Below are 27,431 nucleotides of genomic sequence, written 5' to 3'. Positions count from 1 at the left end.
TCCCTCCATCCTGAAGCTCCCCACCCCTCTCTGGGTCTGGTTGATCCTTTCCCCTCCAAACCTCGTTCCTGATGTCCCTCTTTGACTGCTCCAGATGCTGCAGCTGTTTATTTTGACTGCGATTACAGTCTAAATGCCAACTTTCCAAGTACCAATTTAAAGCACTGAATTTAGCTCCTTGTGGACAGTTTTAGTGAGAGAGCTCGTCCAGCACGAATTCGTCTCGGAGTTTCTGGATCCAGATGTTGTAACCTCGAACATATTCCCTTTCATCTATTGCCATGTTGCATTTCCACTTCAACTCGTGGTGAACTTGGAGTGTTCTCTCTGCACAAATGGAGTTTAGTCAGGAACAGTGAGGACTGCATTTATACACTCTCACACACACACACACACACACACAGACAGTCACTCACACTCACACACACACACACAGACACACACACACTCACACTCTCACACACACACTAACACACACACACACACACACACACACAAACACTAACACACAGGCATACACACACACACAAACACTAACACACAGACATACACACACACACAGACACACACTAACACTAACACACAGACATACACACACACAGACACGCACTAACAGTAACACACACACTCACACACAGACACACACTAACTGACACACACACACTCACACTCACACACAGACAGACATACACACACACACACACAGACACGCACTAACAGTAACACACACACTCACACACAGACACACACTAACTGACACACACACACTAACACTAACACACAGACATACTCAGATATACTCAGTAACAATGCAAAAAGAGTTAGTAGCCCTGTGTCTGTCTGTACAACTTCATTCCTTTTTGTGTCTGTCTCTGTCTCACTCTGTCTCTGTGTTTTTCTCTCTCTCTCTCTCCCTCCCTGTTTTCATTTCTTTATCACTCGCTCTCTGCCATTTCTCTTGTGTTCTTCTTTCCAGTTCTCTCTCTCTGCCTCCACTAATTTTCCTCTCCTCACATCTCTCTTTCTGTACTCCATTCTCCATCCATCTCTTTTCTTCTATCTGACTCCACTTCTCTTTTTCCTGCGATCTAACACTCGTATCCGCTCTCTCCAGCTCTCTTTCTTTCTCCGTCTCTCTCCCTCCCTGTCTCACTATCTCTATCTTTTTTTCTCTCCCTCCATATCTCTCTCTTTCCCTCTACATCTCTTTTACTCTCCCTCTCTCTCCGACTCTCTGTCTTTCTCTCTCTCCTTCCATCTCCCTCCCAATCTCAACATCTCTCACTCTCCTTCCGTCGCTTGTCTTCATCTGTCTCTCCCTCCATCTCTGTCCCTCCATCTCTCTCTTGCCCTATCCCTCTCTTTCCCTCCATCTCTGTCTCTCGCTGCCTTCCTCCCTCTCTCAGCCTCTCTGGCTCTCGTTCTAATTGTCTGTCTCTTTTCCAATAGTGCCCTCTGCTGCTGAGTCTCTCTCTGACCCGGATCGTCTTCATTTTCCTGGGAAGATCCTCGTTGTGTGGCAGGGTTTTGGTGTCAGCCCCGGAACACAGAGAGAGGGAGAGAGCGTGTAACGCCTGTTCCCCATCTTTACCACAGCAGGGGTCTTACTGTTTACCCCGGTCCAAAACCCCCACCCCTTCCCTGCATCCCCAACGAGGTTACCCTCCCCCTCACCTCGCTGCCTGGATTCCCGCGATCAGGCATGTTGAGGGGTTGGGGGACATAGGTGTGTGGGGGGTGGGGGTGGGAAGGGGGTCCTGCACTAGCTGCTATTGCCCCCTCAGTGGCTCAGCATGTGTCTGGATCTTTAAGACCCTGAAGATGAGGTTTGTGCCCCCAGGTAGATTGGGGATGGTCATTGGCACAGCCTCATTGGCATGGGGGCTGGTGGGCGTAGGGCACATAAAGGCAAATTCTCCAGCGAGTCCTCAGCCGCACAGGAGGATTCCACTCTGTCCCACATTTTCTGTTCTACATTGTCTTGTCCCACCCCCAATCCCCTGGCTGTCCATCTCTCTCATTCGTTCTCTTCCCTGTTCACTGTCATCCCCTCTTTCTGCTCTCCTCTTTCTCTACGTTTGGTCTTCTGTCCTAAAACCATGACAGTAGAATGAGGCCATTCAGCCCTTGTGTTTTGCTGTATCATTCAGTTTGATCACAGCTGATCTCTGACATCAACTCCGTTAACCCGCCCGATATCCCTAAATATATTTTGGTGATTCCTGGGATGTGGGGGTCACTGGCTAGTCAAGCATTTATTTTCCCGTCCCTAGTTGCCCCCTTGAGAAGGTGGGGGTGAGCTGCCTCCTTGAATCACTGCAGTCCTTGTGCTGTGGGCTGACCCACAATGCCCTTTAGGGGGGGAGTTCCAGGATTTTGACCCAGAGACACTGAAGGAACAGCAGTATATTCCCAAGTCAGGATGGTGAGCGGTTTGGAGGGGAACGTGCAGGGGATGGTGTTCCCATGTATCTGCTGCCCCTTGTCCTTCTGGATGGAAGTGGTTTGGAAGGTGCTGCCTGAGGATCTTTGGTGAGTTTCTGCAGGGCATCTTGTAGATGGTACACACTGCTGCGACTGAGCGTCGGTGGGGGGAGGGAGTGGGATGTTTGTGGATGTGGTGCCATTCGAGCGGGGGCTGCTTTGTCCTGGATGGTGTTGAGCTTCTTGAGTGTTGTTGGAGCTGCCCCCATCCAGGAGCAAGTGGGGAGTATTCCATCCCACTCCTGACTTGTGGATAGGCTTTGGGGAGTCAGGAGGGGAGTTACTCGCTGCAGGATTCCCAGCCTCTGACCTGCTCTTGTGGCCACCTTATTGATACGGCGAGTCCATTTCAGTCTCTGGTCAATGGTTACCCCCAGGATGTGGATACTTCTCAATTCTCTTATTGCTTTATAACACATTTCTTCACCTCCCTCTGTCTTTTGTTTCCTCTTTTTCTGTCCCTCTCACCATCACATCTCCGTCGCCCTCTCTCCCTCACCTTTTCCAGGTAAAGTTTATGTTGGAGTTTACACGGTTTTGTTATGTCTAACCCTGGGATATTTATGTCTGTCTCTCCCTTCCCTTTCACAGAGTGAAGAGTTTGATATTTACACGTTGTACTGCATGAACTACCCCAAGTAAGTGATCCACAGGCCGTGAACGAGGAGTTAAAACGGCAGCGAAACCCTTCACCCTTTTGAGAGAAAGTGTTTGATCCAAATGACTGTCGGAATTGGACAGCATTTTGCCTGAGTTAGAACTTGGTGAAGTGTCTGTTTGGAGCAGCTGTCTTCCTGTCACTGGTTCGGAGCTCAATTCCGATCAATAAGAACACAGGAAACAGGAGCAGTCCCCATGGGAACTAAATCACTGCTGATCGCCTGGTAACTAGATCAGGGCTGGTCTCTCAGTGTTTCCCCATGACCAGGCCGAGCCTTGTTTCTCCGTGACCAGGCCGAGGCCTGTTTTCTCAGTGACCAGGCTGAGCCTTGTTTCTTGGTGACCAGGACGAGGCTTGTTTTCTCGGTGACCAGGACGAGGCTTGTTTTTTCAGTGACCAGGCCGAGGCTTGTTTCTTGGTGACCAGGCCGAGGCTTGTTTTCTTGGTGACTAGGCTGAGCCTTGTTTCTTGGTGACCAGGCCGAGGCTTGTTTTCTCGGTGACCAGGCCGAGGCTTGTTTATTCGGTGACCAGGCCGAGGCTTGTTTTCTCAGTAACCAGGCCGAAGCTTGTTTTCTTGGTTACCAGGCCAAGGCTTGTTTTCTCGGTGACCAGGCCAAGCCTTGTTTGCTCGGTGAGCAGGCCGAGCCTTGTTTCTCAGTGACTAGGCCGACGCTTGTTTACCTGGTGACTAGGCCGAGGCCTGTTTACTCTGTAACCAGGCCGAGCCGCAGTCTCTCATCAGTGAGATGAAGCTGTCCCTCTGGAAATGTCTATAGGAGTGAAGGTGAGGAGGGGAAGCTGTCAGTTTATGGTCAGTTGCCTCACTGTTGTGGCTTTGTGTTGTATTTTTCTGTTTCTCTAGCTCTGTGTCTGTCCTGAGAGAATGCATGAAGAATGGAACCCTTGCCAAGTTCTTCAGAGAACGTCAGACATCCCTTTCACATTCGTTGCCGCTGGAAACGTACCTTTTAAAGCCAGTTCAAAGGATCCTCAAGTACCACCTCTTACTGCAGGTAGGGCTCACCTCCACTTGCCTCAGACAGAAAAAGGGATTACATGGACAATTGGATGCAGGGTTGTGGGGAACCTAGACCATCACCCACCTTGCTGGTTACCTTGACGATGTCAGCCCATCCTCACAGGGAAGGGAATAAGGTGAGGAGCATCCGGGAGATTCTGAAGAAGATACATTTACCTCGAGCTCTCTGGAGGTGGGTGAGGGGCCTTAGGGAGTGGGCGGAGGGAGGGACAGAGGGAGGTGCCCTCTACTGGGCCTCATCCTAATCAATCTGTACCCATCCCCCACCTTCCTGTTCCCTCCAAGAGTCAGCAGAGGCAAAGTGAGAAGGCCATAAGAAACAGAAGCAGGTCATTTCTCCCCTCAAGTCTTTGCGAGTAAATGGCCAATCATCTACCTCCATTTCACCTTCTTCCTTGATTTATTTACATCCGCCTGGGCCTCCACTACTTTGGAAGAGAGCTCAAAGATTTGTCTCCATCCTGAATGGTTTGGGAGACTCCTTACTTTCATTTTGTGTCTCCTAGCTCTAACCTGCCCCATAAGGGAATTACTCTTTCAGGATCAATCCTGATAAACCCCCTCTGACACTTCTATGTCTTAATCAATGACCTCACATTCTTCTCATCTGCATGGTAACCAGGTCAAGGCTGGTTGCCTGGTGACTGGATCAGGACTGGTCACCTGGTGGCTAGGCCAAGGCTTGTTTTGTGGTGACTAAGCCGAGGCATGATTTCCCGTGACTAGGCCGAGGCATGTTTCCCATTGACTAGGCCGAGGCTTGTTTCGTGGTGACTAAGCCGAGGCATGATTCCCCGTGACTAGGCCGAGGCATGTTTCCCGGTGACTAGGCCGAGGTATTATTCCCAGTGACTAGGCCGAGGCATGTTTCCTGGTGACTAGGCCAAAGCATGTTTCCCAGTCTGTCCAACCTTTCTTGTAACATATCTCACCCCTTCCTGAGTATCGTGGGTGTCAGATGAGTGAAACCTCTCTGAACTGCTTCTATTGCACTCACATTGTTACTGAAATAAGCAGGGGAGACTGTAGAGAGTACTCCAGATGAGTCCTCTTCGCACTCTGTATAACTGGAGTGAAATATCCCTACCTTGATATATCATTCCCATTGTGATAAACGATAACACTGCATTTGCCTTCCTAAGCACTTGCTGCTTCTGCAGATTAACTTTATGTGGGAATACGCAAATTTGTTCATTTCGGAAAGGGAGAACAAAAGAATGGAGATAATTGAAGAAAAACTGCAACATGAAGGGACTTAGGTAGGGAGGGCATGTGCACAAAACACAGAAAGCTGGCACACAGGGGCAGCAGGGAATCAAGAAGGGCCATGGAATGTCGGCCCTTATTTCAAGGGGGTTGGAGTATAAGAGTCGGGATGTCTTTCTGCAACTGTACAAGGTGCTGGGGGACCACGTCTGGAGTATGTGAGCAGATTGATTCCCTTATTTAAGGGAAGATGTCATTTCATTCGAGGTAGTTCGGAGAAGGTTCACTGGGATGATCCTTGCTGTGGGGGGGACTGTCTTATGAGCAAAGGCTAAACAGGTTGGGATCTACTCCCTGGAGTTTACCGGAATGAGAGGGGATCTCATTGAAACATATCGGATTGTTAAGGGGCCTGACAGGGTAAATGCTGAGAAGGTGTTTCCCCTCCTGGGAGGGTCTAGGACCAGAGGGCACAGCCTCAGGATAAAGGGGCACCAACTTAACACTGAGATGGGGAGGAATTCCTTCTCTCGGAGGGTCGTGAGTCTTTGTAACTCCCTGCCACAGACAGCTGTGGGGGCAGTGCTTGTGTATATTTATGGCTGAGTTCAATAGATTCCTGATCAGTCAGGGAATCAAGGGTTCTGGGGAAAGGGCAGGAAATTGAATGTGAGGGATGTGGGATCAGTCATGGTCCGATTGAATAGTGGTGCAGGCTCAAGGGGCTGAATGGCCTACAGCTATTCCAATTTGTAGTGATGTTATTCCTGTGCCAGGACACCCTGATCCCTCTGTCTCTCAGAGTTCTGCATTTTCTCTCCTGTTTAAGAATTTATCTGTTTTTGATTCCTGATAAGTTGACAATGACTGTTGGCCTCCCATAATGTTCATATCCCTGGAAGGAATTTTATCGAAACGACCTGAAACCATCTCCCTGCAGGTCGCTGCTGGGTCCGGGAGGGGTGATCAGAAACTTTCAGAATGTAGCTGGTAGATGTTTGTTGGGTGGTTGGACGGATTCAGGGCTGGGGATCAAGGTGAGTAAATTGGTCTTTGCAAATGGATCACCCACAATCAAATTGGATAGAGGCTTAGAAATGGATCACCAATGATCAAATAGGATGGGGGTTTGGAAATGGATCACCAATGATCAAATGGGATGGGGGTTTGGAAATGGATCACCCTTGATCGAATGGGATGGAGGTTGGAGATGAATCACCCCTTGATCAACTAGGATCAGGATTTGGAAATGGATCATCCACAATCAAATGGGATGGGGCTTTGGAAATGGATCACCGACGATCAAATGGGATCATGGTTTGGAAATGGATCACCCACGATCAAATGAGATGGGGATTTGGAAATGGATCGCCCTTGATCAAATGGGAGGCAGGGTTGTCCTCCCATCCTGACCTTCCCATGATGCTGAGGAGATGACAGCTCGGGACTGGCTCAGCCTGTCAGTTGCCAATAGCAACGGCTGGATAGTTGAGCAGTGACAGAGTGTGGCTGATGGGTTTAATGGTGTCCAATGGCTCCCATTGCAGGAATTGGCCAAACACTTTGATAAAAGTGCGGAGGGGTACGAGATGGTGAAAGAAGCGATAATCACCATGACAGCCGTGGCCTGGTACATCAATGACATGAAGAGGAAACAAGAACAAGCAGTAAGGTTACAGGTAAACACAGGACGAGCCGACCCTCTCAACCCCAACCTGCGGCAAACTCAACCTGGGAGGGAGGACGGTCAAGGGGAATGGTGAACGGTGAGAGCCTGGCACCCAGTGGTAGACACAAGCTCCATTCCACGCTGACGGACACATCTTCAGTCACCAGAGAGCACCGTTTCTTTCAACTCAAACATCCCGTAATTTATTTTAGATTCCCTACAGTGTGGAAACAGGCCCTTCGACCCAACAAGTCCACACCGCCCCTTGAAGCATCCCACCCAGACTATCCCCCTATAACCCACACACCCCTGAACACTAGGGGCACTTTAGCATGGCCGATCCACCCTAACCTGCACATCTTTGGACTGTGGGAGCAAACCGGAGCACCCGGAGGAAACCCACGCAGACACAGGGAGAATGTGCAAACTCCACACAGACAGTCGCCCGAGGCTGGAATCGAACCCGTGTCCCTGGTGCTGAGAGGCTGCAGTGCTAACCACTGAGCCACCGTGCCGCCCCAAATCCTCAATTGTCTCTTCGCGCCCCCCCATATCTATCTCCCCCCCATATCCATCTTCCCCCACCGTATCCATGTAGTCCCCACCGTATCTATCTCCTCCCCCACCGCATCTATCTCCACCCCCCTGTATCCATCTACCTCCCCAGTATCTGACTCCTCCCCACCGTATCCATCTCCCCTCCCCGTATCCGAATCGTCCCGCCACCTGTATCTGACTCCTCCCCCCGCGTATCCATCTCCTCCCCCCCCATATCCACCCTCCCCTATATCCATCTCCTCCCCGCCCCCCCATATCCATCTCCTCCCCCACTGTATCCATCTCCTCCCCCTTTATCCATCTCCTCCCCCCCGAATCCATCTCCTCCCCCTGTATCCGACTCCTCCCCCTGTATCCGACTCCTCCCCCTGTATCCGACTCCTCCCCGTGTATCCGACTCCTCCCCCTTTATCTGACTCCTCCCCCTGTATCCAACTCCTCCCCCTGTATCCGACTCCTCCCCCTTTATCCATCTCCTCCCCCTGTATCCGACTCCTCCCCCTTTACCCATCTCCTCCCCCTGTATCCGACTCCTCCCCCTGTATCCGACTCCTCCCCCCCGTATCCATCTCCTCCCCCCGTATCCATCTCCTCCCCCTGTATCCATCTCCTCCCCCCGTATCCATCTCCTCCCCGCCCCCCCCCGTATCCATCTCCTCCCCCCGTATCCATCTCCTCCCCCGGTATCCATCTCCTCCCCCCGTATCCTCTCCTCCCCACCCCCCCGTATCCATCTCCTCCCCGCTCCCCCGTATCCTCTCCTCCACGCATATCCGACTCCTCCCCCTGTATCCATCTCCTCCCCCCGTATCCATCTCCTCCCCCTGTATCCATCTCCTCCCCCCGTATCCATCTCCTCCCCCCGTATCCATCTCCTCCCCCCGTATCCATCTCCTCCCCCTGTATCCATCTCCTCCCCCCATATCCATCTCCTCCCCCCGTATCCATCTCCTCCCCCCCGTATCCATCTCCTCCCCCCGTATCCATCTCCTCCCCCCGTATCCATCTCCTCCCCCCCGTATCCATCTCCTCCCCCCGTATCCATCTCCTCCCCCCCGTATCCATCTCCTCCCCCCATATCCATCTCCTCCCCCCCGTATCCATCTCCTCCCCCCGTATCCATCTCCTCCCCCCGTATCCATCTCCTCCCCCCGTATCCATCTCCTCCCCCCGTATCCATCTCCTCCCCCCGTATCCATCTCCTCCCCCCGTATCCATCTCCTCCCCCCCGTATCCATCTCCTCCCCCCATATCCATCTCCTCCCCCCCGTATCCATCTCCTCCCCCCCATATCCATCTCCTCCCCCCGTATCCATCTCCTCCCCCCGTATCCATCTCCTCCCCCCGTATCCATCTCCTCCCCCTGTATCCATCTCCTCCCCCCGTATCCATCTCCTCCCCCTGTATCCATCTCCTCCCCGCCCTGTATCCATCTCCACCCAGCCATTGCCTCACCCCTTCCTGAACACTGCGACTGGCCAGGGAGGGATTGTGTGGGATCCGAGACGCTCTGCGATGCTGAGAGAATAGTCAGGGACAGATTGAGCGACAACTACACACCTCACAGCAAAACACTTGTGAGAAACATGGGGTTATTGATGGTTTTGGTAATGTGTAGGAGACATTCGGGGTAAACAATGAGAAGGGTGGAACATGGGGGTTAGAGACATGGGTGTGAATGACCCTGGGCTATAAGAGCAGAATAAGGACATTCGGCCCATTGAATCTGCTCTGCCCAGGCTGATATGTTTCTCACATCTATTCTCCTGCCTTCTCCCTGGAACACCTGATCCCCCTCCTCATCAGGAACCGATCTATCTCTCCTTTAACCACACTCAGTGAGTCCGACACATTGCCCACCTTTTGGCTGAAGAAACTGCCCCCCAACTCAGTCCTAAAGGGTCGCCCCATCACCCTCAGGCTGTGCCCCCAGCTGCCAGTCTCTCCCACTCACCGGCTTCTATCGATGAAGCTTATAAAAGTGCCTGATCTCTGTCTTGATCACTGTCACGGATTTGCCATCATCTGCAGGAGATTCAGAACTCGCTGTTGCACTGGAAGGGCCCGGACCTGATAGCGTTTGGGGAGCTGGTCCTGGAAGGAACATTCCGGGTGCAGAGAGCCAAGAAGGAGCGAACCCTCTTCCTGTTCGACAGAATGCTGCTGATCACCAAGAGACGGGTGGAGCAGTACAGCTACATCCTGCACATCTTTGTGAGTGTCACAGCCGCTGGCGGTGGGGTGGGGGGGTGGGGGGGTGGGGGGAGGGTGAAACCTGCGAGGAGAATCCCCACCAAACAAACAACATCCCCACCCACCTCACCCCACCACCCACCTCCTACCCCCACCCCGTTCACCACCCCCCACCTCTACCCACACACCCTCCCCCCTCCCCGTTCACCACCCCCCACCTCTACCCACACACCCTCCTCCCTCCCCGTTCACCACCCCCCACCTCTACCCCCACACCCTCACCCCTCCCCGTTCACCACCCCCCACCTCTACCCTCACACCCTCCCCCCACCTCTACCCTCACACCTTCCCCCCTCCCCGTTCACCACCCCCCACCTCTACCCTCACACCCTCCCCCCTCCCCGTTCACCACCCCCACCATTTCTACACCTGCACCCTCCCCCCGCCTGTTCACCACCCCCACACCTACCCCCCCCGCACTGTGTTCACCGCCCACACCCCACAGTTGCGCTTGTTGATCTAGCAACAACAACGAGGATGTACATTTATATGGTCCCTTGGACATGATGAAGCATCCACACAAAGTGCCCCTTTGTCGGGGCAGGGGAGGGAGTGATAGAGAGCGCCGCAGTGTTGGAGGGTCAGTGCTGAGGGAGCACCGCACTGTCGGAGAGTCAGTGCTGAGGGAGCGGGCGCTGTCAGAGGGTCAGTGGCTGAGGGAGCGCCGCACTGTCGGAGGGTCAGTGCTGAGGGAGCGGGCACTGTCGGAGGGTCAGTGCTGAGGGAGCGGGCACTGTCGGAGGGTCAGTGCTGAGGGAGCGCCGCACTGTCGGAGGGTCAGTGGCTGAGGGAGCGCCGCACTGTCGGAGGGTCAGTGCTGAGGGAGCGGGCACTGTCGGAGGGTCAGTGCTGAGGGAGCGGGCACTGTCGGAGGGTCAGTGCTGAGGGAGCGCCGCACTGTCGGAGGGTCAGTACTGAGAGAGTGCCGCACTGTCGGAGGGTCAGTGCTGAGGGAGTGGGCACTGTCGGAGGGTCAGTGCTGAGGGAGCGGGCACTGTCGGAGGGTCAGCGCTGAGGGAGTGGGCACTGTCGGAGGGTCAGTGCTGAGAGAGTGCCGCACTGTCGGAGGGTCAGTGCTGAGGGAGCGCTGCACTGTCGGAGGGTCAGTGCTGAGGGAGCGGGCACTGTCGGAGGGTCAGTGCTGAGGGAGCGGGCACTGTCGGAGGGTCAGTGCTGAGGGAGTGGGCACTGTCGGAGGGCCAGTGCTGAGAGAGTGCCGCACTGTCGGAGGGTCAGTGCTGAGGGAGCGCTGCACTGTCGGAGGGTCAGTGCTGAGGGAGCGGGCACTGTCGGAGGGTCAGTGCTGAGGGAGTGGGCACTGTCGGAGGGTCAGTGCTGAGGGAGTGGGCACTGTCGGAGGGTCAGTGCTGAGGGAGTGCCACACTGTCGGAGGGTCAGCGCTGAGGGACTGAGCACTGTCGGAGGGTCAGTGCTGATGGAGTGCCGCACTGTCGGAGGGTCAGTGCTGAGGGAGCACCGCACTGTCGGAGGGTCAGTGCTATGGGGGATACTGTCTTATGAGCAAAGGCTAAACAGGTTGGGATCTACTCCCTGGAGTTTACCGGAATGAGAGGAGATCACATTGAAACATATCGGATTGTTAAGGGGCCTGACAGGCTAAATGCTGAGAAGGTGTTTCCCCTCCTGGGAGGGTCTAGGACCAGAGGGCACAGCCTCAGGATAAAGGGGCACCAACTTAACACTGAGATGGGGAGGAATTCCTTCTCTCGGAGTGTTAAGAGTCTTTGTAACTCCCTGCCACAGAGAGCTGCGGGGGAAGAGTCCTTGTGTATGTACCAGGCTGAGATCTATAGATTCTGGATCAGTCGGGGAATCAGGGATTATGGGGAAAAGGCAGGAAAGTGGATGTGAGGAATATGGGATCAGCCATGATCCTGTTGAATGTTGGAGCAGGCTCGAAGGGCTGACTGGCCGGTCCCTGCTCCCATTTCTGATGGTCTTACGGCTAACTCAGATGTGATTGACACCACGGGAGTGTGGGAGATCGGTAATCGGATGCGTTTGGTCTGATATGACGAGAAAAGGAGAAATCCTCCAAAAGAAACTGGAACGCACTTGGATTTATCCCAAACAACATAAGGTTCAGCCCGTTGTGTCATGGTGGGATCTTGCTTTCCCCAGTTTTCCGGCTGCGTTTCCTACATTTACAAAAGTGACTGAGATTCTCAGTGATATTGAATAAAGCAGGCCAGCCTGAGTTTGGGAAGGGTGCTACAGAAATGAAGGATTTTTTTGTTCCCCCTCAGTGCTGTAATTTGACATTATCGGAGAACCTGAAGGATCAGCTGAGCTTCCGAGTGACGGATCTGACCATCCCAAAACGACAGCACACTTTCCAGGTCAGTGCTCCAACTTGCGTTGGGTCATCGCTCCGGGACATTACAATCCGCCCTTCGCTCTGATGTTGTAGTCTGTCCAAGTGTGGGGCTGGAGTCACTCAGTGGCACAAGGCCGCAAGTCTGTCTGTCATCACTGAGCCGTCTCTCTTGGGTTGCTGAGACTTGAGGTCACGCTCGTCTGACTTGTCTCATCTACTTCAAAACTGAGCTCCAGTGTCACCACTTCCAGCTGTTACTGGTCTTTCCTTCTGCAGCCTGTAAATGTTTGCTGCGGCCTGTAGGAGGTTGCTAAGGGCTATAAGTGGTCACTGAGGCCTACGTGGTTGCTAAGGCCTGTAAGTGGTCACTCCTAGCTAATGTCTGTAAGTGGGCACTGAGGCCTATGTGGTTGCTGAGGCCTGTAGGTGGTCACTGGGGCTTACTTGGTTGCTAAGGCCTGTAAGTGGTCACTGGGGCTTACGTGGTTGCTAAGGCCTGTAAGTGGTCACTGAGGCCTATGTGGTTGCTAAGGCCTGTAAGTGGTCACTGAGGCCTACGTGGCTGCTAAGGCCTGTAAGTGGTCACTGAGGTCTACGTGGTTGCTAAGGCCTGTAAGTTGTCACTGAGGCCTACGTGGTTGCTAAGGCCTGTAGGTGGCCACTGAAGCCTACGTGGTTGCTAAGGGCTGTAGGTGGTCACTGAGGCCTACGTGGCTGCTAAGGCCTGTAAGTGGTCACTGAGGCCTACGTGGTTGCTAGGGCCTGTAAGTGGCCACTGAGGCCCTCGTGGTTGCTAAGGCCTGTAGGTGGTCACTGAGGCCTACGTGGCTGTTAATGCCTGAGAATGGTCACTGTTGCATGAACATTTGGTTCTGACAGGGTTAATGTCCATGTTACATTGACTCCTTCCTTTCTCCTGATGAGGGAGCAGGTGGATCTGTGCCAACCCCAGAAAGTCCTAGGCCTGAGCCAATGGAGTTTGTATGTTTTGCTATCGAGCAATAAACCTACTTGTTACCTGAGGACAGAGTCACTTCTGTAGCCCCTCTACGTTGGTATATCTTCTACCACTCACCACCAGATAGACCCAGGACAAAGCAAAGACACAAGGAGGATGGGGGACAGTGAACTCTCTCAGGCAATCCTTACCCTCCGCACCACAGACTGGTTCAGGTGGCCAGTGCCACAAGGGAAAATCTCACAGCTGCTGAGGCGGCCCTGTTGCGGGGGGCCGTGTCTGAGTGAGATACCAAAATCGAGGCTCCATTAGCCTCAGGTATCCCATGGCCTCCTGTCTGAAGGCAATCAGGGGAGATAGCCCCTGGATCCCTAGTCCTCGATCAACAAGAAAAGGATTCTGATCATTATCATTATTGCTGTTTGTGGGAGCTTCCTGTGCACAAAATGTCTGCTGGGCTTCCTGCCTTACAACAGTGACTACAGTTCCAAAAGGGATAGGACTAACATTTGGCTGTAAACTGTTCTGAGGGCTTCCAAGGGCCGTGTAAAGTGCTACATAAATGCAAGTATTTGTTGTTATAGATTCTGATTGGTTTGTTTTCCAGGCGAAGAACCAAGAGGAGAAGAGATTGTGGATCCATTACCTAAAACGATTGATCATTGAGAATCATCCAGCCTCCATCCCACAGAAGGTGCTGAGTCACAGGATCATCTGTTTGTCTGTGCACATGCACAGGGATTGTGAGTGTGTGTGTGTGTGTGTGTGTGTGTGTGTGTGTGTGTGTGGGTGTATGTGTGTATTTATATCAGTGTGTGTGTGTATTTATATCAGTGTGTTTACAATCTGTTTGTGTGTGTGTGTGTATGTGTGTGTGTGTGTGTGGGTGTATGTGTGTATTTATATCAGTGTGTGTGTGTATTTATATCAGTGTGTTTACAATCTGTTTGTGTGTGTGTGTGTATGTGTGTGTGTGTGTGTGGGTGTATGTGTGTATTTATATCAGTGTGTGTGTGTATTTATATCAGTGTGTTTACAATCTGTTTGTGTATGTGTGTGTGTGTGTGTATGTGTGTGTGTGTGTATTTATATCAGTGTGTGTTTACATCTGTGTGTGAGTGAGTGTGTGTGTGTGTGTTTACAGCTGTGTGTGAGTATGTGCGTGTGCCTGTTTGTGTGTGTGTGAGTGCGTGTGAGTGTGTGTGTGTTTACAGCTGTGTGTGAGTATGTGCGTGTGCCTGTTTGTGTGTGTGTGTGTGTGTGTGTGTGTGTGTGTGTGTCTCGCTAGTTGCTCAGTTCACTAAATGACAGTGAAGGTGTAAAGGTCATTTCAAAGATGCCGGTCACCTCCTTCTCTCCGACAGGAATGAGTCCATGGAATTCCTTACCGCAGAGGGCTGTCCAGGCTGTGCCTGTTGGTACAGTCAAGAGACAGATTTTTATCAGGGATGGAACTGAGGATTATGGGGAAAGGCAGGAAAGTGGAATTGAGGGAGATCAGAGCAGCCATTATCTCGGTGAATGACAGAGCAGACTCGATGGGCTGAATGGCCTACTTCTGCTCCAATGTATTATTGATTATAGAAGCTCTTTAGGATAATTATTGATGATCAAATTCAAACTCTTCAGCTGGACTGCAGTGTCAGCTCAGCCAGCAGAGGGCAGCAGAATGACACCAAGCTCCTTACCATTGCTGTCATACAGACAGCTGTACGAAAGAACTTGCATTTATATAGCACCATACACAATGCACTGGGATACCGGACACATCATCCATGTTTAGTCATAGACATTTACAGCACAGAAAAAGGCCCTTTGGCCCATCGTGTCTGCAACAGTTAAAAATAAACAGCTCCCAAGAATTCTAAGATAACACGGTGTAGAGCTGGATGAACACAGCAGGCCAAGCAGCAAGGAGCAGGAAAGCTGACGTTTTGGGTTTGGACCCTTCTTCATAAAGTGTTCATCCAGCTCCACACCTTATTATCTCAGATTCTCCAATATTAGCAGTTCCTACCATCTCTCAACCATTCTAGTCCCATTTCCCAGCTCTTGGCCCGTAGCTCTGCCACCGTAAGTGCATATCTTAAGTAGCTGTTTATGGCGATGAAGGTTTCTGCCTTTCAGGTGGTGAGTTCCAGATTCCCGGCTACTGACTGAGTGAAAAAGCTTTTCCCCGCATCCTCTCTAAACCTCCTGTCCCCCCTCCGACCTTAAATTGATGCCCCTTGCTCATTGAACCCTCCATCAAGGGGAGAGTATCTTCCTGTCTGCCATATCTAAGCCCCTCATCATTTTTTACATCTCAATCAGGTCCCCCTGTGCTCCAAGGAAAACCACACAGCCCTGTCCAATCTCTCCTCATAACTGAACAGCGAATATCCTGAAAAATCTCCTGAAAATAACTCCACAGAGACCGGTATCCCATCAGCGAGTCACTGTTTATACACACACAGAGAGCCCTGGTCACTGACGCAGCTCCCTCAGAGTCAGCTCTCAGAGTGAGCAGAGCCTCTCACCCTCCTGTTGATATCTGTCAGCCAGGGCTTCCTGATGGGACCAGGGTAACTGCCCCAATCAGGGAACTCATACTCTATAGTGTTCCACCTGACTGACCTGGTTACAGGTCCCCTCTCCAGTGCACTCACATCCCTGCTGTAATGTGGATTCTGGAACTGCGGGGAGTTTTCCAGCTTTAGGGATCTTTATTAATGGATTAACGTTCATCAGGACAACCCCCTTCCCTGATCCCCACCCCTGTTCTCCTTTGGAATAGGGTCTGCGCAATCTTTAATGTACACCCCTAGTGTCCTGGTTTAAAGTCTGGTGTGAAAGATTGGGGAAGTAGATGGGCTGAATGGCCGAGTTCAGCCCCTGTGTTTATTGCCACTGGTGCCAGTGCATACTCCCTGGCAGTACCAGCCTGAGCTCTCCGGCGTGGCACTACAGCCAATAACCCACCGTACTCCGAGATAACAGGGCCACTTGTAGGAATCAGCGATGGGAGAGCAGAGAGAGTCCAGGACTTACTAACATCCAGCTTTCACACACACACAGATATACACACGTGTGCACACACACACAGATCCCCGTGTCTCTCTCTCTCACACACACACACAGACACACACACAGATCCCCGTGTCTCTCTCTCTCTCACACACACACACACACACACAGATACACACACGCGTGCGCGCGCACACACACACACACACACACACACACACACACACAGATACACACACGTGCAAACACACACACACACAGATACAGACACATGCACACACATACGTGCCCACACATGGATATACACACGTGTACACACAGACACACGCACACACACAGATGCACACGTACTGAAACGCTTGCACACACACACACATAGATACACACGCATTTGCACACACACATACTCACACACACACAGATACACACACGCGTGCACACACACACAGACACGCACATGCACGCGCACATACTGAAATGGAAAAGTCCTCGGGAAAATTGATGAACAGAGAGATCTGGGTGTTCAGGTCCATTGTTCCCTGAAGGTGACAACGCAGGTCAATAGGGTGGTCTCGAAGGCATATGGCATGCTTTCCTTCATCGGGCGGGGTATTGAGTACAAGAGTTGGCAGGTCATGTTGCAGTTGTATAGGACTTTGGTTTGGCCACATTTGGAGTACTGTGTGCAGTTCTGGTCGCCACATCACCAAAAGGATGTGGATGCTTTGGAGAGGGTGCAGAGGAGGTTCGCCGGGATGTTGCCTGGTATGGAGGGCACTACCTATGAAGAGACGTTGAGTAGATTAGGATTATTTTCATTAGAAAGACAGAGATTGAGGGGGGACCTGATTGAGGTCTACAAAATCATGAGGGGTATAGACAGGGTGGATAGCAAAAAGCTTTTTCCCAGAGTGGGGGACTCAATTACTAGGGGTCATGAGTTCAAAGTGAGAGGAGGAAAGTTTAAGGGAGATATGCGTGGAAAGTTCTTTACACAGAGGGTGGTGGGTGCCTGGAACGCGTTGCCAGCGGAGGTGGTAGACGCAGACACGTTAGCGTCTTTTAAGATGTATCTGGACAGGTACATGGATGGGCAGAGAGCAAATGGACACAGACCGTTAGAAAATAGGTGACAGGTTGGACAGAGGATCTTGATCGGCGTGGGCTTGGAGGGCCGAAGGGCCTGTTCCTGTGCTGTAGGTTTCTTTGTTTCTTTGAAACACATGTATGCACGCACACACACATAGATACACATGCATTTGCACACTCAGACACACACACAGATACACGGGTACACATGCTCTCTCTCACACACCCACACAGACAGACATACAGACTCACAGTTACACAGATGGACACACAATCTCACACAAACACACAGATATGGACACACACACACATACATAGGCACACAGATATAGACACATCTTATTGATGATCCTGAGGGGAAGTGGATGGTGTGGAATGCCAGGACCATGATCCGAGTTGTTGGAAGAGACTAGATTGAGGGATCCTCCATTCGAAGAGGCAGAGAAGGAGGAATTCTCTCAGAGGTATATTTGTCTCTTCCCCAGAGAGCAGTGGGATCGGTGGCTGGGTCAGTGAATCTAATCAAGACTGGGATTGATGGAGCTTCATGAATCAGTGGAGGGTCGGGCATTATATCAGGGCAGACACGGGGTTAGAATTGAGACCAGCATCAGTTGGCCACCATCTTATGGATTGGGCTAGTAGGGCCTCAGGGGAAGAGTGACCTGTGGAAATGGTGTGAAGTTGTGTGGTGGGACCTTGGCTGTGGCAGGCCATGGAGCTGGGGACCTTGGGATTTATGTTCACATTTCACCTGATCTTCACAGTGCGAATGTCTGAGGGTCTCTGGTTACACACGTGCGAGGAGAGAGTGAGCAGTTAGCAATTTCCCCCTTTTTAACCGAGGGGGCTGCAAATGGGATCCTGCAACAGCAGGAAGACACTGCCACTGGAAGCAGCGTTTAATCCATGTAGCTATTGCTGATTTAGTGGAGGATTTTGTTCTCCTCTGACCATGTGGCTAGATACTGGGGAGTTTGACCTGCATTGTCCAGTCATGTTGCTAGTTAGTGCTCTTAGTGTAAACCTGTCTCTCTCAGTGTTAATTAACCTTCTCCAAATTCTGTTCCCAGGCAAAACAGGTCCTGCTGGAAAACGATTCTCACCGTAAGTAACCGCGTCCCTCGATTCAGCGTCCCCAACATTTTACTGACTTCAGTGCGGGACCTGAGACAGAGAGGGTTCAACTCCCAATTCCTGAGGCATGGTCCATGCTGAGGGAGCGGGCGCTGTCAGAGGGTCAGTGCTGAGGGAGTGGGCGCTGTTGGAGGGTCAGTGCTGAGGGAGTGGGCACTGTCGGAGTGTCAGTGCTGAGGGAGGGCTGCACTGTCGGAGGGTCAGTGCTGAGGGAGTGGGCACTGCCGGAGGGTCTGTGCTGACGGAGCGGGCACTGTCGGAGGGTCAGTGCTGAGGGAGTGGGCACTGTCGGAGGGTCTGTGCTGAGGGAGCGGGCACTGTCCGAGGGTCTGTGCTGAGGGTGCGGGCACTGTCGGAGGGTCTGTGCTGAGGGAGCACCGCACTGTCGGAGGGTCAGTGCTGAGGGAGTGGGGCACTGTCGGAGGATCAGTGCTGAGGGAGCGGGTACTGTCAGAGGGTCAGTGCTGCGGGAATGGGCACTGTCGGAGGGTCAGTGCTGAGGGAATGGGCACTGTCGGAGGGTCAGTGCTGAGGGAATGGGCACTGTCGGAGGGTCAGTGCTGAGGGAGCGCCGCACTGTCGGAGGGTCAGTGCTGAGGGAGTGTGCACTGTCGGAGGGTCAGTGCTGAGGGAGTGCCGCACTGTCAGAGGGTCAGTGCTGAGGGAGCGGACACTGTCAGAGGGTCAGTGCTGAGGGAGCGCCGCACTGTCGGAGGGTCAGTGCTGAGGGAGCGCCGCACTGTCGGAGGGTCAGTGCCGAGGGAGCGGGCACTGTCAGAGGGTCAGTGCTGAGGGAGCGCTGCACTGTCGGAGGATCAGTGCTGTGGGCATGGGCACTGTCGGAGGGTCAGTGCTGAGGGAATGGGCACTGTCGGAGGGTCAGTGCTGAGGGAGTGGACACTGTCGGAGGGTCAGTGCTGAGGGAGCGGGCACTGTCAGAGGGTCAGTGCTGAGGGAGCGCTGCACTGTCGGAGGATCAGTGCTGTGGGCATGGGCACTGTCGGAGGGTCAGTGCTGAGGGAATGGGCACTGTCGGAGGGTCAGTGCTGAGGGAGTGGACACTGTCGGAGGGTCAGTGCTGAGGGAGCGGGCACTGTCGGAGGGTCAGTGCTGAGGGAGTGCCGCACTGTCGGAGGGTCAGTGCTGAGGGAATGGGCACTGTCGGAGGGTCAGTGCTGAGGGAGTGGACACTGTCGGAGGGTCAGTGCTGAGATGGATGACAGAGTTTTCTTGTAGTTGCTGGAATTGAATTTATCATTTCATTTTCCTAGACGCTCAAGAGATGCAGATCAGCCCTGATTCGTTCCAGAGAGTGCCATCTTCTCCCGGTTTCGATGACAGCTTGCCATTCCAGCGAGGGCGTAGGCAATCAGGTCAGTGACCAGTATCTCCCCGGCTCAGTCAGGCCACCCTGCTGTGCCAGGGCACACACCGACCCCTGGAGAAATGCTGCAGCTGAGGGAGAATGGGATTGCAGCTCTCCCCGCTGGCACACCATTTTATCCCAGTGTGACCAGCTTTCCTGGGATGTGAACACATTCACCATCAGTCATGGCACAGCAGTTAGCACTTTGACACATACTTGAGCACAAAGGCGGAACAGCACCGACACTGCAGCGCTGAGGGAGCGCCACACTGTCAGAGGGTCAGTGCTGACAGAGCGGGCACTGTCGGAGGGTCAGTGCTGAGGGAGCGGGCACTGTCGGAGGGTCAGTGCTGAGGGAGCGGGCACTGTCGGAGGGTCAGTGCTGAGGGAGCGGGCACTGTCAGAGGGTCAGTGCTGAGGGTGTGCTGCACTGTCGGAGGGTCAGTGCTGAGGGAGCGGGCACTGTCGGAGGGTCAGCGCTGAGGGAGCGCCGCACTGTCGGAGGGTCAATGCTGCGGGGGTGTCGCACTATCGGATGGTCAGTGCTGAGGGAGCGCCGCCCTGTCGGAGGGACTGTGCTGAGGGAGCGGGCACTGTCAGAGGGTCAGTGCTGAGGGAGCGCCGCAATGTCGGAGGATCAGTGCTGAGGGAGCACTGCACTGTCGGAGGGTCAGCGGTGAGGGAGTGGGCACTGTCAGAAGGTCAGTGCTGAGGGAGCGCCGCACTGTCGGAGGGTCAGTGCTGAGGGAGCGGGCACTGTCGGAGGGTCAGTGCTGAGGGAGTGCCGCACTGTCAGAGGGTCAGTGCTGAGGGAACGGGCACTGTCGGAGGCCCAGTGCTGAGGGAGCGCCGCACTGACGGAGGGTCAGTGCTGAGGGAGCGCCGCACTGTCAGAGGGTCAGTGCTGAGGGAGCGGGCACTGTCGGAGGGTCAGTGCTGAGGGAGCGCCGCACTGTCGGAGGGTCAGTGCTGAGGGTGTGCCGCACTGTCGGAGGGTCAGTGCTGAGGGAGCGGGCACTGTCGGAGGGTCAGTGCTGAGGGTGTGCCGCACTGTCGGAGGGTCAGTGCTGAGGGAGCGGGCACTGTCGGAGGGCCAGTGCTGAGGGAGCGCCGCACTGTCGGAGGGTCAGTGCTGAGGGAGCGGGCACTGTCGGAGGGTCAGTGCTGAGGGAGTGCCGCACTGTCGGAGGGTCAGTGCTGAGGGAGCGGGCACTGTCGGAGGGTCAGTGCTGAGGGAGTGCCGCACTGTCGGAGGGTCTGTGCTGAGGGAGCGCCGCACTGTCGGTGGGTCAGTGCTGAGGGAGCGGGCACTGTCGGAGGGTCAGTGCTGAGGGAGCGCCGCACTGTCGGAGGGTCAGTGCTGAGGGAGTGCCGCACTGTCAGAGGGTCAGTGCTGAGGGAACGCCGCACTGTTGGAGGGTCAGTGCTGAGGGAGTGGGCACTGTCGGAGGGTCAGTGTTGAGGGAGCGGGTCAGTGCTGAGGGAGAGCCACACTGTCGGAGGGTCAGTGCTGAGGGAGCGCCGCACTGTCGGAGGGTCAGTGCTGAGGGAGCGGGCACTGTCGGAGGGTCAGTGCTGAGGGTGTGCCGCACTGTCGGAGGGTCAGTGCTGAGGGAGCGGGCACTGTCGGAGGGCCAGTGCTGAGGGAGCGCCGCACTGTCGGAGGGTCAGTGCTGAGGGAGCGGGCACTGTCGGAGGGTCAGTGCTGAGGGAGTGCCGCACTGTCGTAGGGTCAGTGCTGAGGGAGCGGGCACTGTCGGAGGGTCAGTGCTGAGGGAGTGCCGCACTGTCGGAGGGTCTGTGCTGAGGGAGCGCCGCACTGTCGGTGGGTCAGTGCTGAGGGAGCGGGCACTGTCGGAGGGTCAGTGCTGAGGGAGCGCCGCACTGTCGGAGGGTCAGTGCTGAGGGAGTGCCGCACTGTCGGAGGGTCAGTGCTGAGGGAACGCCGCACTGTTGGAGGGTCAGTGCTGAGGGAGTGGGCACTGTCGGAGGGTCAGTGTTGAGGGAGCGGGTCAGTGCTGAGGGAGAGCCACACTGTCGGAGGGTCAGTGCTGAGGGAGCGCCGCACTGTCGGAGGGTCAGTGCTGAGGGAGCGGGCACTGTCGGAGGGTCAGTGCTGAGGGAGTGCCGCACTGTCGGAGGGTCAGTGCTGAGGGAACGGGCACTGTCGGAGGCCCGGTGCTGAGGGAGCGGGCACTGTCGGAGGGTCTGTGCTGAGGGAGCGCCGCACTGTCGGAGGGTCAGTGTTGAGGGAGCGCCGCACTGTCGGAGGGTCAGTGCTGAGGGCGCGCTGCACTGTCGGAGGGTCAGTGCTGAGGGAGTGGGCACTGTCAGAGGGTCAGTGCTGAGGGAGTGCCGCACTGTCGGAGGGTCAGTGCTGAGGGAGCGCCGCACTGTCGGAGGGTCAGTGCTGAGGGAGCGCCGCACTGTCGGAGGGTCAGTGCTGAGTGAGCGCCGCACTGTTGGAGGGTCAGTGCTGAGGGCGCGCTGCACTGTCGGAGGGTCAGTGCCGAGGGAGTGGGCACTGTCAGAGGGTCAGTGCTGAGGGAGCGCCGCACTGTCGGAGGGTCAGTGCTGAGGGAGCGGGCACTGTCGGAGGGTCAGTGCTGAGGGAGTGCCGCACTGTCGGAGGGTCAGTGCTGAGGGAGTGCCGCACTGTCGGAGGGTCTGTGCCGAGGCAGTGCCGCACTGTCGGAGGGTCTGTGCTGAGGCAGTGCCGCACTGTCGGAGGGTCAGTGCTGAGGGAGTGCCGCACTGTCGGAGGGTCAGTGCTGAGGGAGTGCCGCACTGTTGGAGGGTCAGTGCTGAGGGACAGTAGGATTCTCTGAACAGCATCCATAAATCTGTTGGTGAAGTTGGAATCACTCTGATTGTCACTTATAGAAAGTAGTGAGTGATGAAAGCAGTTGGAGAAAGAGATTTGTTATTTTCGAGCTGGGAGATCCTGGTGTGAAATCTCCAGCAATAAATCCAGACACAGTTGTCAAAGCACTCTACATTCTTTTGGAAACAAGTGAATGTTTTTAAATTCTGTTTTTACTTCCTTTCCCAGAACCTCCAGCCTTCATTTACACCCCAGAGAGAGCAAAGAAAGTATTCCCCCTATTGAACATGGATACCCCTCTCACACTGCGACGAGGCAGGAGACAGTCTGGTGAGTGTGTGTCACACACCTTGCTCTCCATCCCTCTCTCACTCTCTGTATCTCTCTCTGTTTCTCTTTCTCATTCCCTCCCTCTCTCTTTCTCTCTCCCTCTCTCTCTTGTTCTCTCTCTCTCTCTCTCTTTCTCTCTCTCTCTTTCTGTCTCTTTGTCCCCACATCTAATCCCTTACCCACCCTCTCTGTGCATTTCTATATCAGCAATAACCGGTTCAGTGGTTTGATTCCGCCCTTGGGTGACTGTCAGTCTGTGTGGAGTTTGCACATTCTCCCTGTGTCTGCGTGGGTTTCCTCTGGGTCCCAAGGATGTGCGGGTTAGGGTGGGTTGGCCGCGGGAAATTGTCCTGCCGTCTTCGGGTAGGTGGGTTTTGGGAGCATCAAATCCTCAAGGACAAAGTGTGCATTAGGGCCTGACCTGAACACAATGTTTTTCTTTTTATTTCAGAACCAAGCAAGCAGATCCAGGCAGTGATTGATCAGAGTGGTATGTGATTTCTCTGGTGCTGGGAGTCCCTTTGCACATTCGCGCTCTCTGTTTCAGGCTGGCCATGGGTGTATGCTCGGACATTCTGTGGGGTGGGTCTGGATTCGCCTGTTTATGAGCTGCATTGTGTGTTTTTCAGTTCCAAATCCCACAGTCCTGCCATTTCTCTACGAGCTAATCTCAATTCCCTGTCCCACACCACCACCAATTCATGGAATAGTAAAGCACGCGGGAGTAGCCTTTCACCATTCGGCCCCTCAAGCCCGTTCTATCACTCAGTACAGTCATGGCTGCTCTGTTATAGAATCATAGAGTCATACAGCACAGAACCAGGCCCTTCGGTCCAACCAGTCCATGCTGACCATAATCCCAAACTAAACTAGTCCCTCCTGCCTGAGCTTGGCCCATTTCCCTCCAAAACTTTCCTATTCATGAACTTATCCAAATGTTTTTTAAATGTTGTAACTACCCCACCCACCACTTCCTCTGGAAGTCCATTCCACACACGAACCACTCTCTGTGTAAAATAATAGCCCCCACGTCTTTTTAAAATATTTCTCCTCTCACCTTAAATATATGTCCCCTTAGTTTTTTTACTCCCCCACCCTGGGGAAAAGACCCTTCTCATTCACCTTTCTTTCCACCCCTCATGATTTTACAGACCTCTGTAAGATCAGACCTCAGCCTCCTCTGCTCCAGTGAATAAAATCCCAGCCTCTCCCTATGCCTCGAACCCTTCCGTTTCCAGCAACATCCTGGTAGATCTTTTTCTGAACCCTCTCCAGCTTAATAACATCCTTCCTGTAACAGGGTGACCAGAACTGGACACAGTGCTCTAAAAGAGGCCTCACCAAAGCCCTGTACAATCTCACCATAATGCACCATGCTCCTACCCCCCTTCCCCACCAAGGCTGTGAGAGATGGCTTGGTATTGAGCAGGTAGATGTTGGAATGATATTTCCTGCTGTGCGTCAGTCCAGAACCAGGGGACACTGTTTATAAAGGAGGGGTCTCCCTTTGGGGACAGAGATGAGGGGATTTTCTTTTCTGTTGGACGAGTTTGTGACTTTGGAACTGTCTGTCTCTGAAGATGGTGATGATGTCTCGGGGTGGGGGGGGTGTCATTGACTAGATTTTCAGGCTGATGCAGGCAGATGATCATTAAGCAGGAGGGGCTGTCGAGGGGCGGATGAGAATGTAGAGTTTGAAACACAAACCAATCAGCCATGATCCTATTGAACAAGGAGCTGAGTATAGGTATGGGGTTGTATGTTGGTGTGCACAGCTGGGAAACTGTAACTGGAGCAGCTTGATGTAATGTCCTGTTGCTGGAGAGAACAAGGAAGGACACACACACACACACACACACACACACACACACACACACACACACACACACACACACACACACACACACACCCCGAGGTTCGAATCCCATCACGGCAGATGGTTGAATTTGAATTCAATAAAATATCTGGAATTAAGTATCTAATGATGACCGTTAATCCATTGTTGAGAAAAACCCATCTGGTTCTTTAGGGAAGGAATCTGCCACCCTTACCTGGTCTGGCCTACATGTGACTCCAGACCCACAGCGATGTGGTTGTCTCTTAACTGCCCTCTGGGCAATTGGGGATGGGCAATAAATGCTGGCCTGGAGAGCGATGCCCTCATCCCATGAATGAATAAAAAACACACACACAGAAATACTTTCCCACCTTCTATCTCCTTTCTCCCTATAATTCTGAAGGCCTGGGTTAAATTATTCTCTTCACCTTTTCTCAACCCCACGAGAAATGGATGTTTCCTTCCAGAGGGTGGATGAAGGAGGTGTGACCCAGTTTTGAGATTCCGTGCACTAACGCTCTGCCAGAGGAAGTGGTGGATGTGGGCACAATGATGTTTAGAAGCCATGTAGATACGTCTGTGAAGAGGAAAGGTTTGGAGGGATGTGGGCCAGGAGCAGGCCAGTGGGACTAGGTTAGTTTGGGATTATGGTCGGCATGGACTGGATTGGCCGAAGGGTCTGTGTCTGTGCTGTATGACTCAATGACTCTGTGGTAATATTCACTTGGTGTAGGTTCGTGGGCAGGATTGTTTTAATTGGTTAAATCAACCTGATATGTGGCACCCACCTAGTCATGCAAATCCATCCTAGACTCCCATAGCAGTGCCTGACAGGAATTTGTTTCTGAACATTAGGCATAGCTGGTCTCGATTAAAATTGCAATTAACATTCATTGCTGTTAGTTGCAGACCATGTGTTTCTGATTACAATGTCAGCTCTCAGCTTAAAACCATTCCCATCCAGTGAGACAGATGCTGTTTCCTTCAGCTCATGTTGAGAGGTGTTATCCAGGAAGGGGCAGATTTCTCATCGGTATTTCTCTGGGGATCTTGATGACTCAGGTGCTGAGAAATCCTCTTAAAAGAATAAGAATCTCAGTCCCATATTTCTCAGCCTCCCTCCTTGGTCTCGCTTCACTCAGTCTTGTTACTTTCTCTGTATCTGGACTGAATGCCCTCCCTTTGCACTGACAGATCTCTCAGTGCATTCTGTGTCACCAATTTCCTCACTTCACATCATCTCCTCGAGGGGGAAGGGGGTTCTCTGTGCCATAAACAAGTTGTAAATTTGTCTGTTGAATGAGAGCTTAATTGTCCATCCCTAATTGCCCCTGGAGAAGGTGGGGGTGATCTGCCTCCTTGAACCGCTGCAGTCCATGTGCTGTGGGTTGACCCACAATGCCCTTAGGAAGGGAATCCCAGGACTTAGACCCAGTGACACTGAAGGAACGGCGATATATTTCCAAGTCAGGATGGGGAGTGGCTCAGAGGGGAAGTAGCAGGGGATGGTGTTCACATGTATCTGCTGCCCTTGTCCTTCTGGATGGAAGTGGTCGTGGGTTTGGAAGGTGCTGCCTGAGGATCTTTGGTGAATTTCTGCAGGGTATCTTGTCGATAGTACACACTGCTGCGACTGAGTGTCGGTGGGGGGAGGGAGTGGGATGTTTGAGCTGGTGGATTACACCATGAGAACCAGGAGCAGGAGTAGGCTAATCAGGCCCTCAGGCCTGCTCTACTGTTCAGTAAGATCATGGCTGATCCAACAAATCTCATAAAAACTGAAAGAACTGCAGATGCTATAAAGCAGGAACAAAAACAGAAGTTGCTGGAAAAGCTCAGCGGGTCTGGCAGCATCTGTGAAGAAAAGAACAGAGTTAATGTTTTGGGTCTGGTGACCCTTCCTCAGAACTCCAACATCCCTTACATCCACTTTCCTGCCCTTTCCCCAAAACCCCTCGATTCCCCAAGTGATCAAGAATCTGTCTCAGCCATAAATATACACAAGGACGCTGCCCCCACAGCTGTCTGTGGCAGGGGGTTACAAAGACTCACAACCCTCTGGGAGAAGGAGTTCCTCCCCATCTCAGTGTTACATTAGCGCCCCCTTTATTGTGGGACTGTGCCCTCTGGTCCTAGAGCCTCCCAGGAGGGGTAAGGGGCACTGACTGAGTGGCGATGAATGAACTATGCGGTTGGACAGTTTGCCTCAATGATTGTAATCAGTTGATGCGTGGTCACCCATCTGTGATTGAACCTCGAGCACAAGTCCAAGAGGAAGTAGCTTTGATTGTCAGTCCATACGGTGGCTCAGTGGTTAGCGCTGCTGCCTCACAGTGCCAGGGACCCAGGTTCGATTCGGCCCTCAGGCGACTGTCTGTGAGGAGTTTGCACATTCTCCCCGTGTCTGCGTGGGTTTCCTCCAGGTGCTCCGGTTTCCTCAGTCCCAAAGATGTGCAGGTTCAGGTGGATTGGCCCTGGGAAATTGCTGGCAGTGTTCAGGGATTTGTAGGTAAGGGTGGGTTAGCCATGGGAAATGCAGGGTTACAGGGATAGGCCATGGGGATGGTTCTGGATGGGATGCCCTTTGGAAGGTCGGTGTATGTGACGGGACAAATGGCCTGCTCCCACACTGTAGGGATTCTATGAGAGAGAGTCTGCAACTCTGGCCACCTCT

General features: G+C 53.3%; 1 protein-coding gene across 1 annotated transcript in view; it reads left to right on the top strand.

Moving 5' to 3' along the window:
- plekhg2 (pleckstrin homology domain containing, family G (with RhoGef domain) member 2) overlaps window positions 1–27,431 on the top strand; it is a 204,142-nt gene that overhangs the window by 113,458 nt on the left and 63,253 nt on the right. The window contains 10 exon segments of the mRNA XM_059640959.1: window positions 3,076–3,122; window positions 4,010–4,160; window positions 6,940–7,071; window positions 9,651–9,833; window positions 12,140–12,232; window positions 13,776–13,862; window positions 18,337–18,370; window positions 19,672–19,773; window positions 22,819–22,920; window positions 23,372–23,410. Coding sequence (XP_059496942.1) covers window positions 3,076–3,122; window positions 4,010–4,160; window positions 6,940–7,071; window positions 9,651–9,833; window positions 12,140–12,232; window positions 13,776–13,862; window positions 18,337–18,370; window positions 19,672–19,773; window positions 22,819–22,920; window positions 23,372–23,410 — 970 coding nt within the window.

The sequence above is a fragment of the Stegostoma tigrinum genome, chromosome 39 (assembly GCF_030684315.1).
Source record: "Stegostoma tigrinum isolate sSteTig4 chromosome 39, sSteTig4.hap1, whole genome shotgun sequence".
Lineage (NCBI taxonomy): Eukaryota > Metazoa > Chordata > Chondrichthyes > Orectolobiformes > Stegostomatidae > Stegostoma > Stegostoma tigrinum.
Note: the sequence above shows the minus strand (reverse complement) of the source record. Positions and strands in the feature narration are given on the sequence as shown.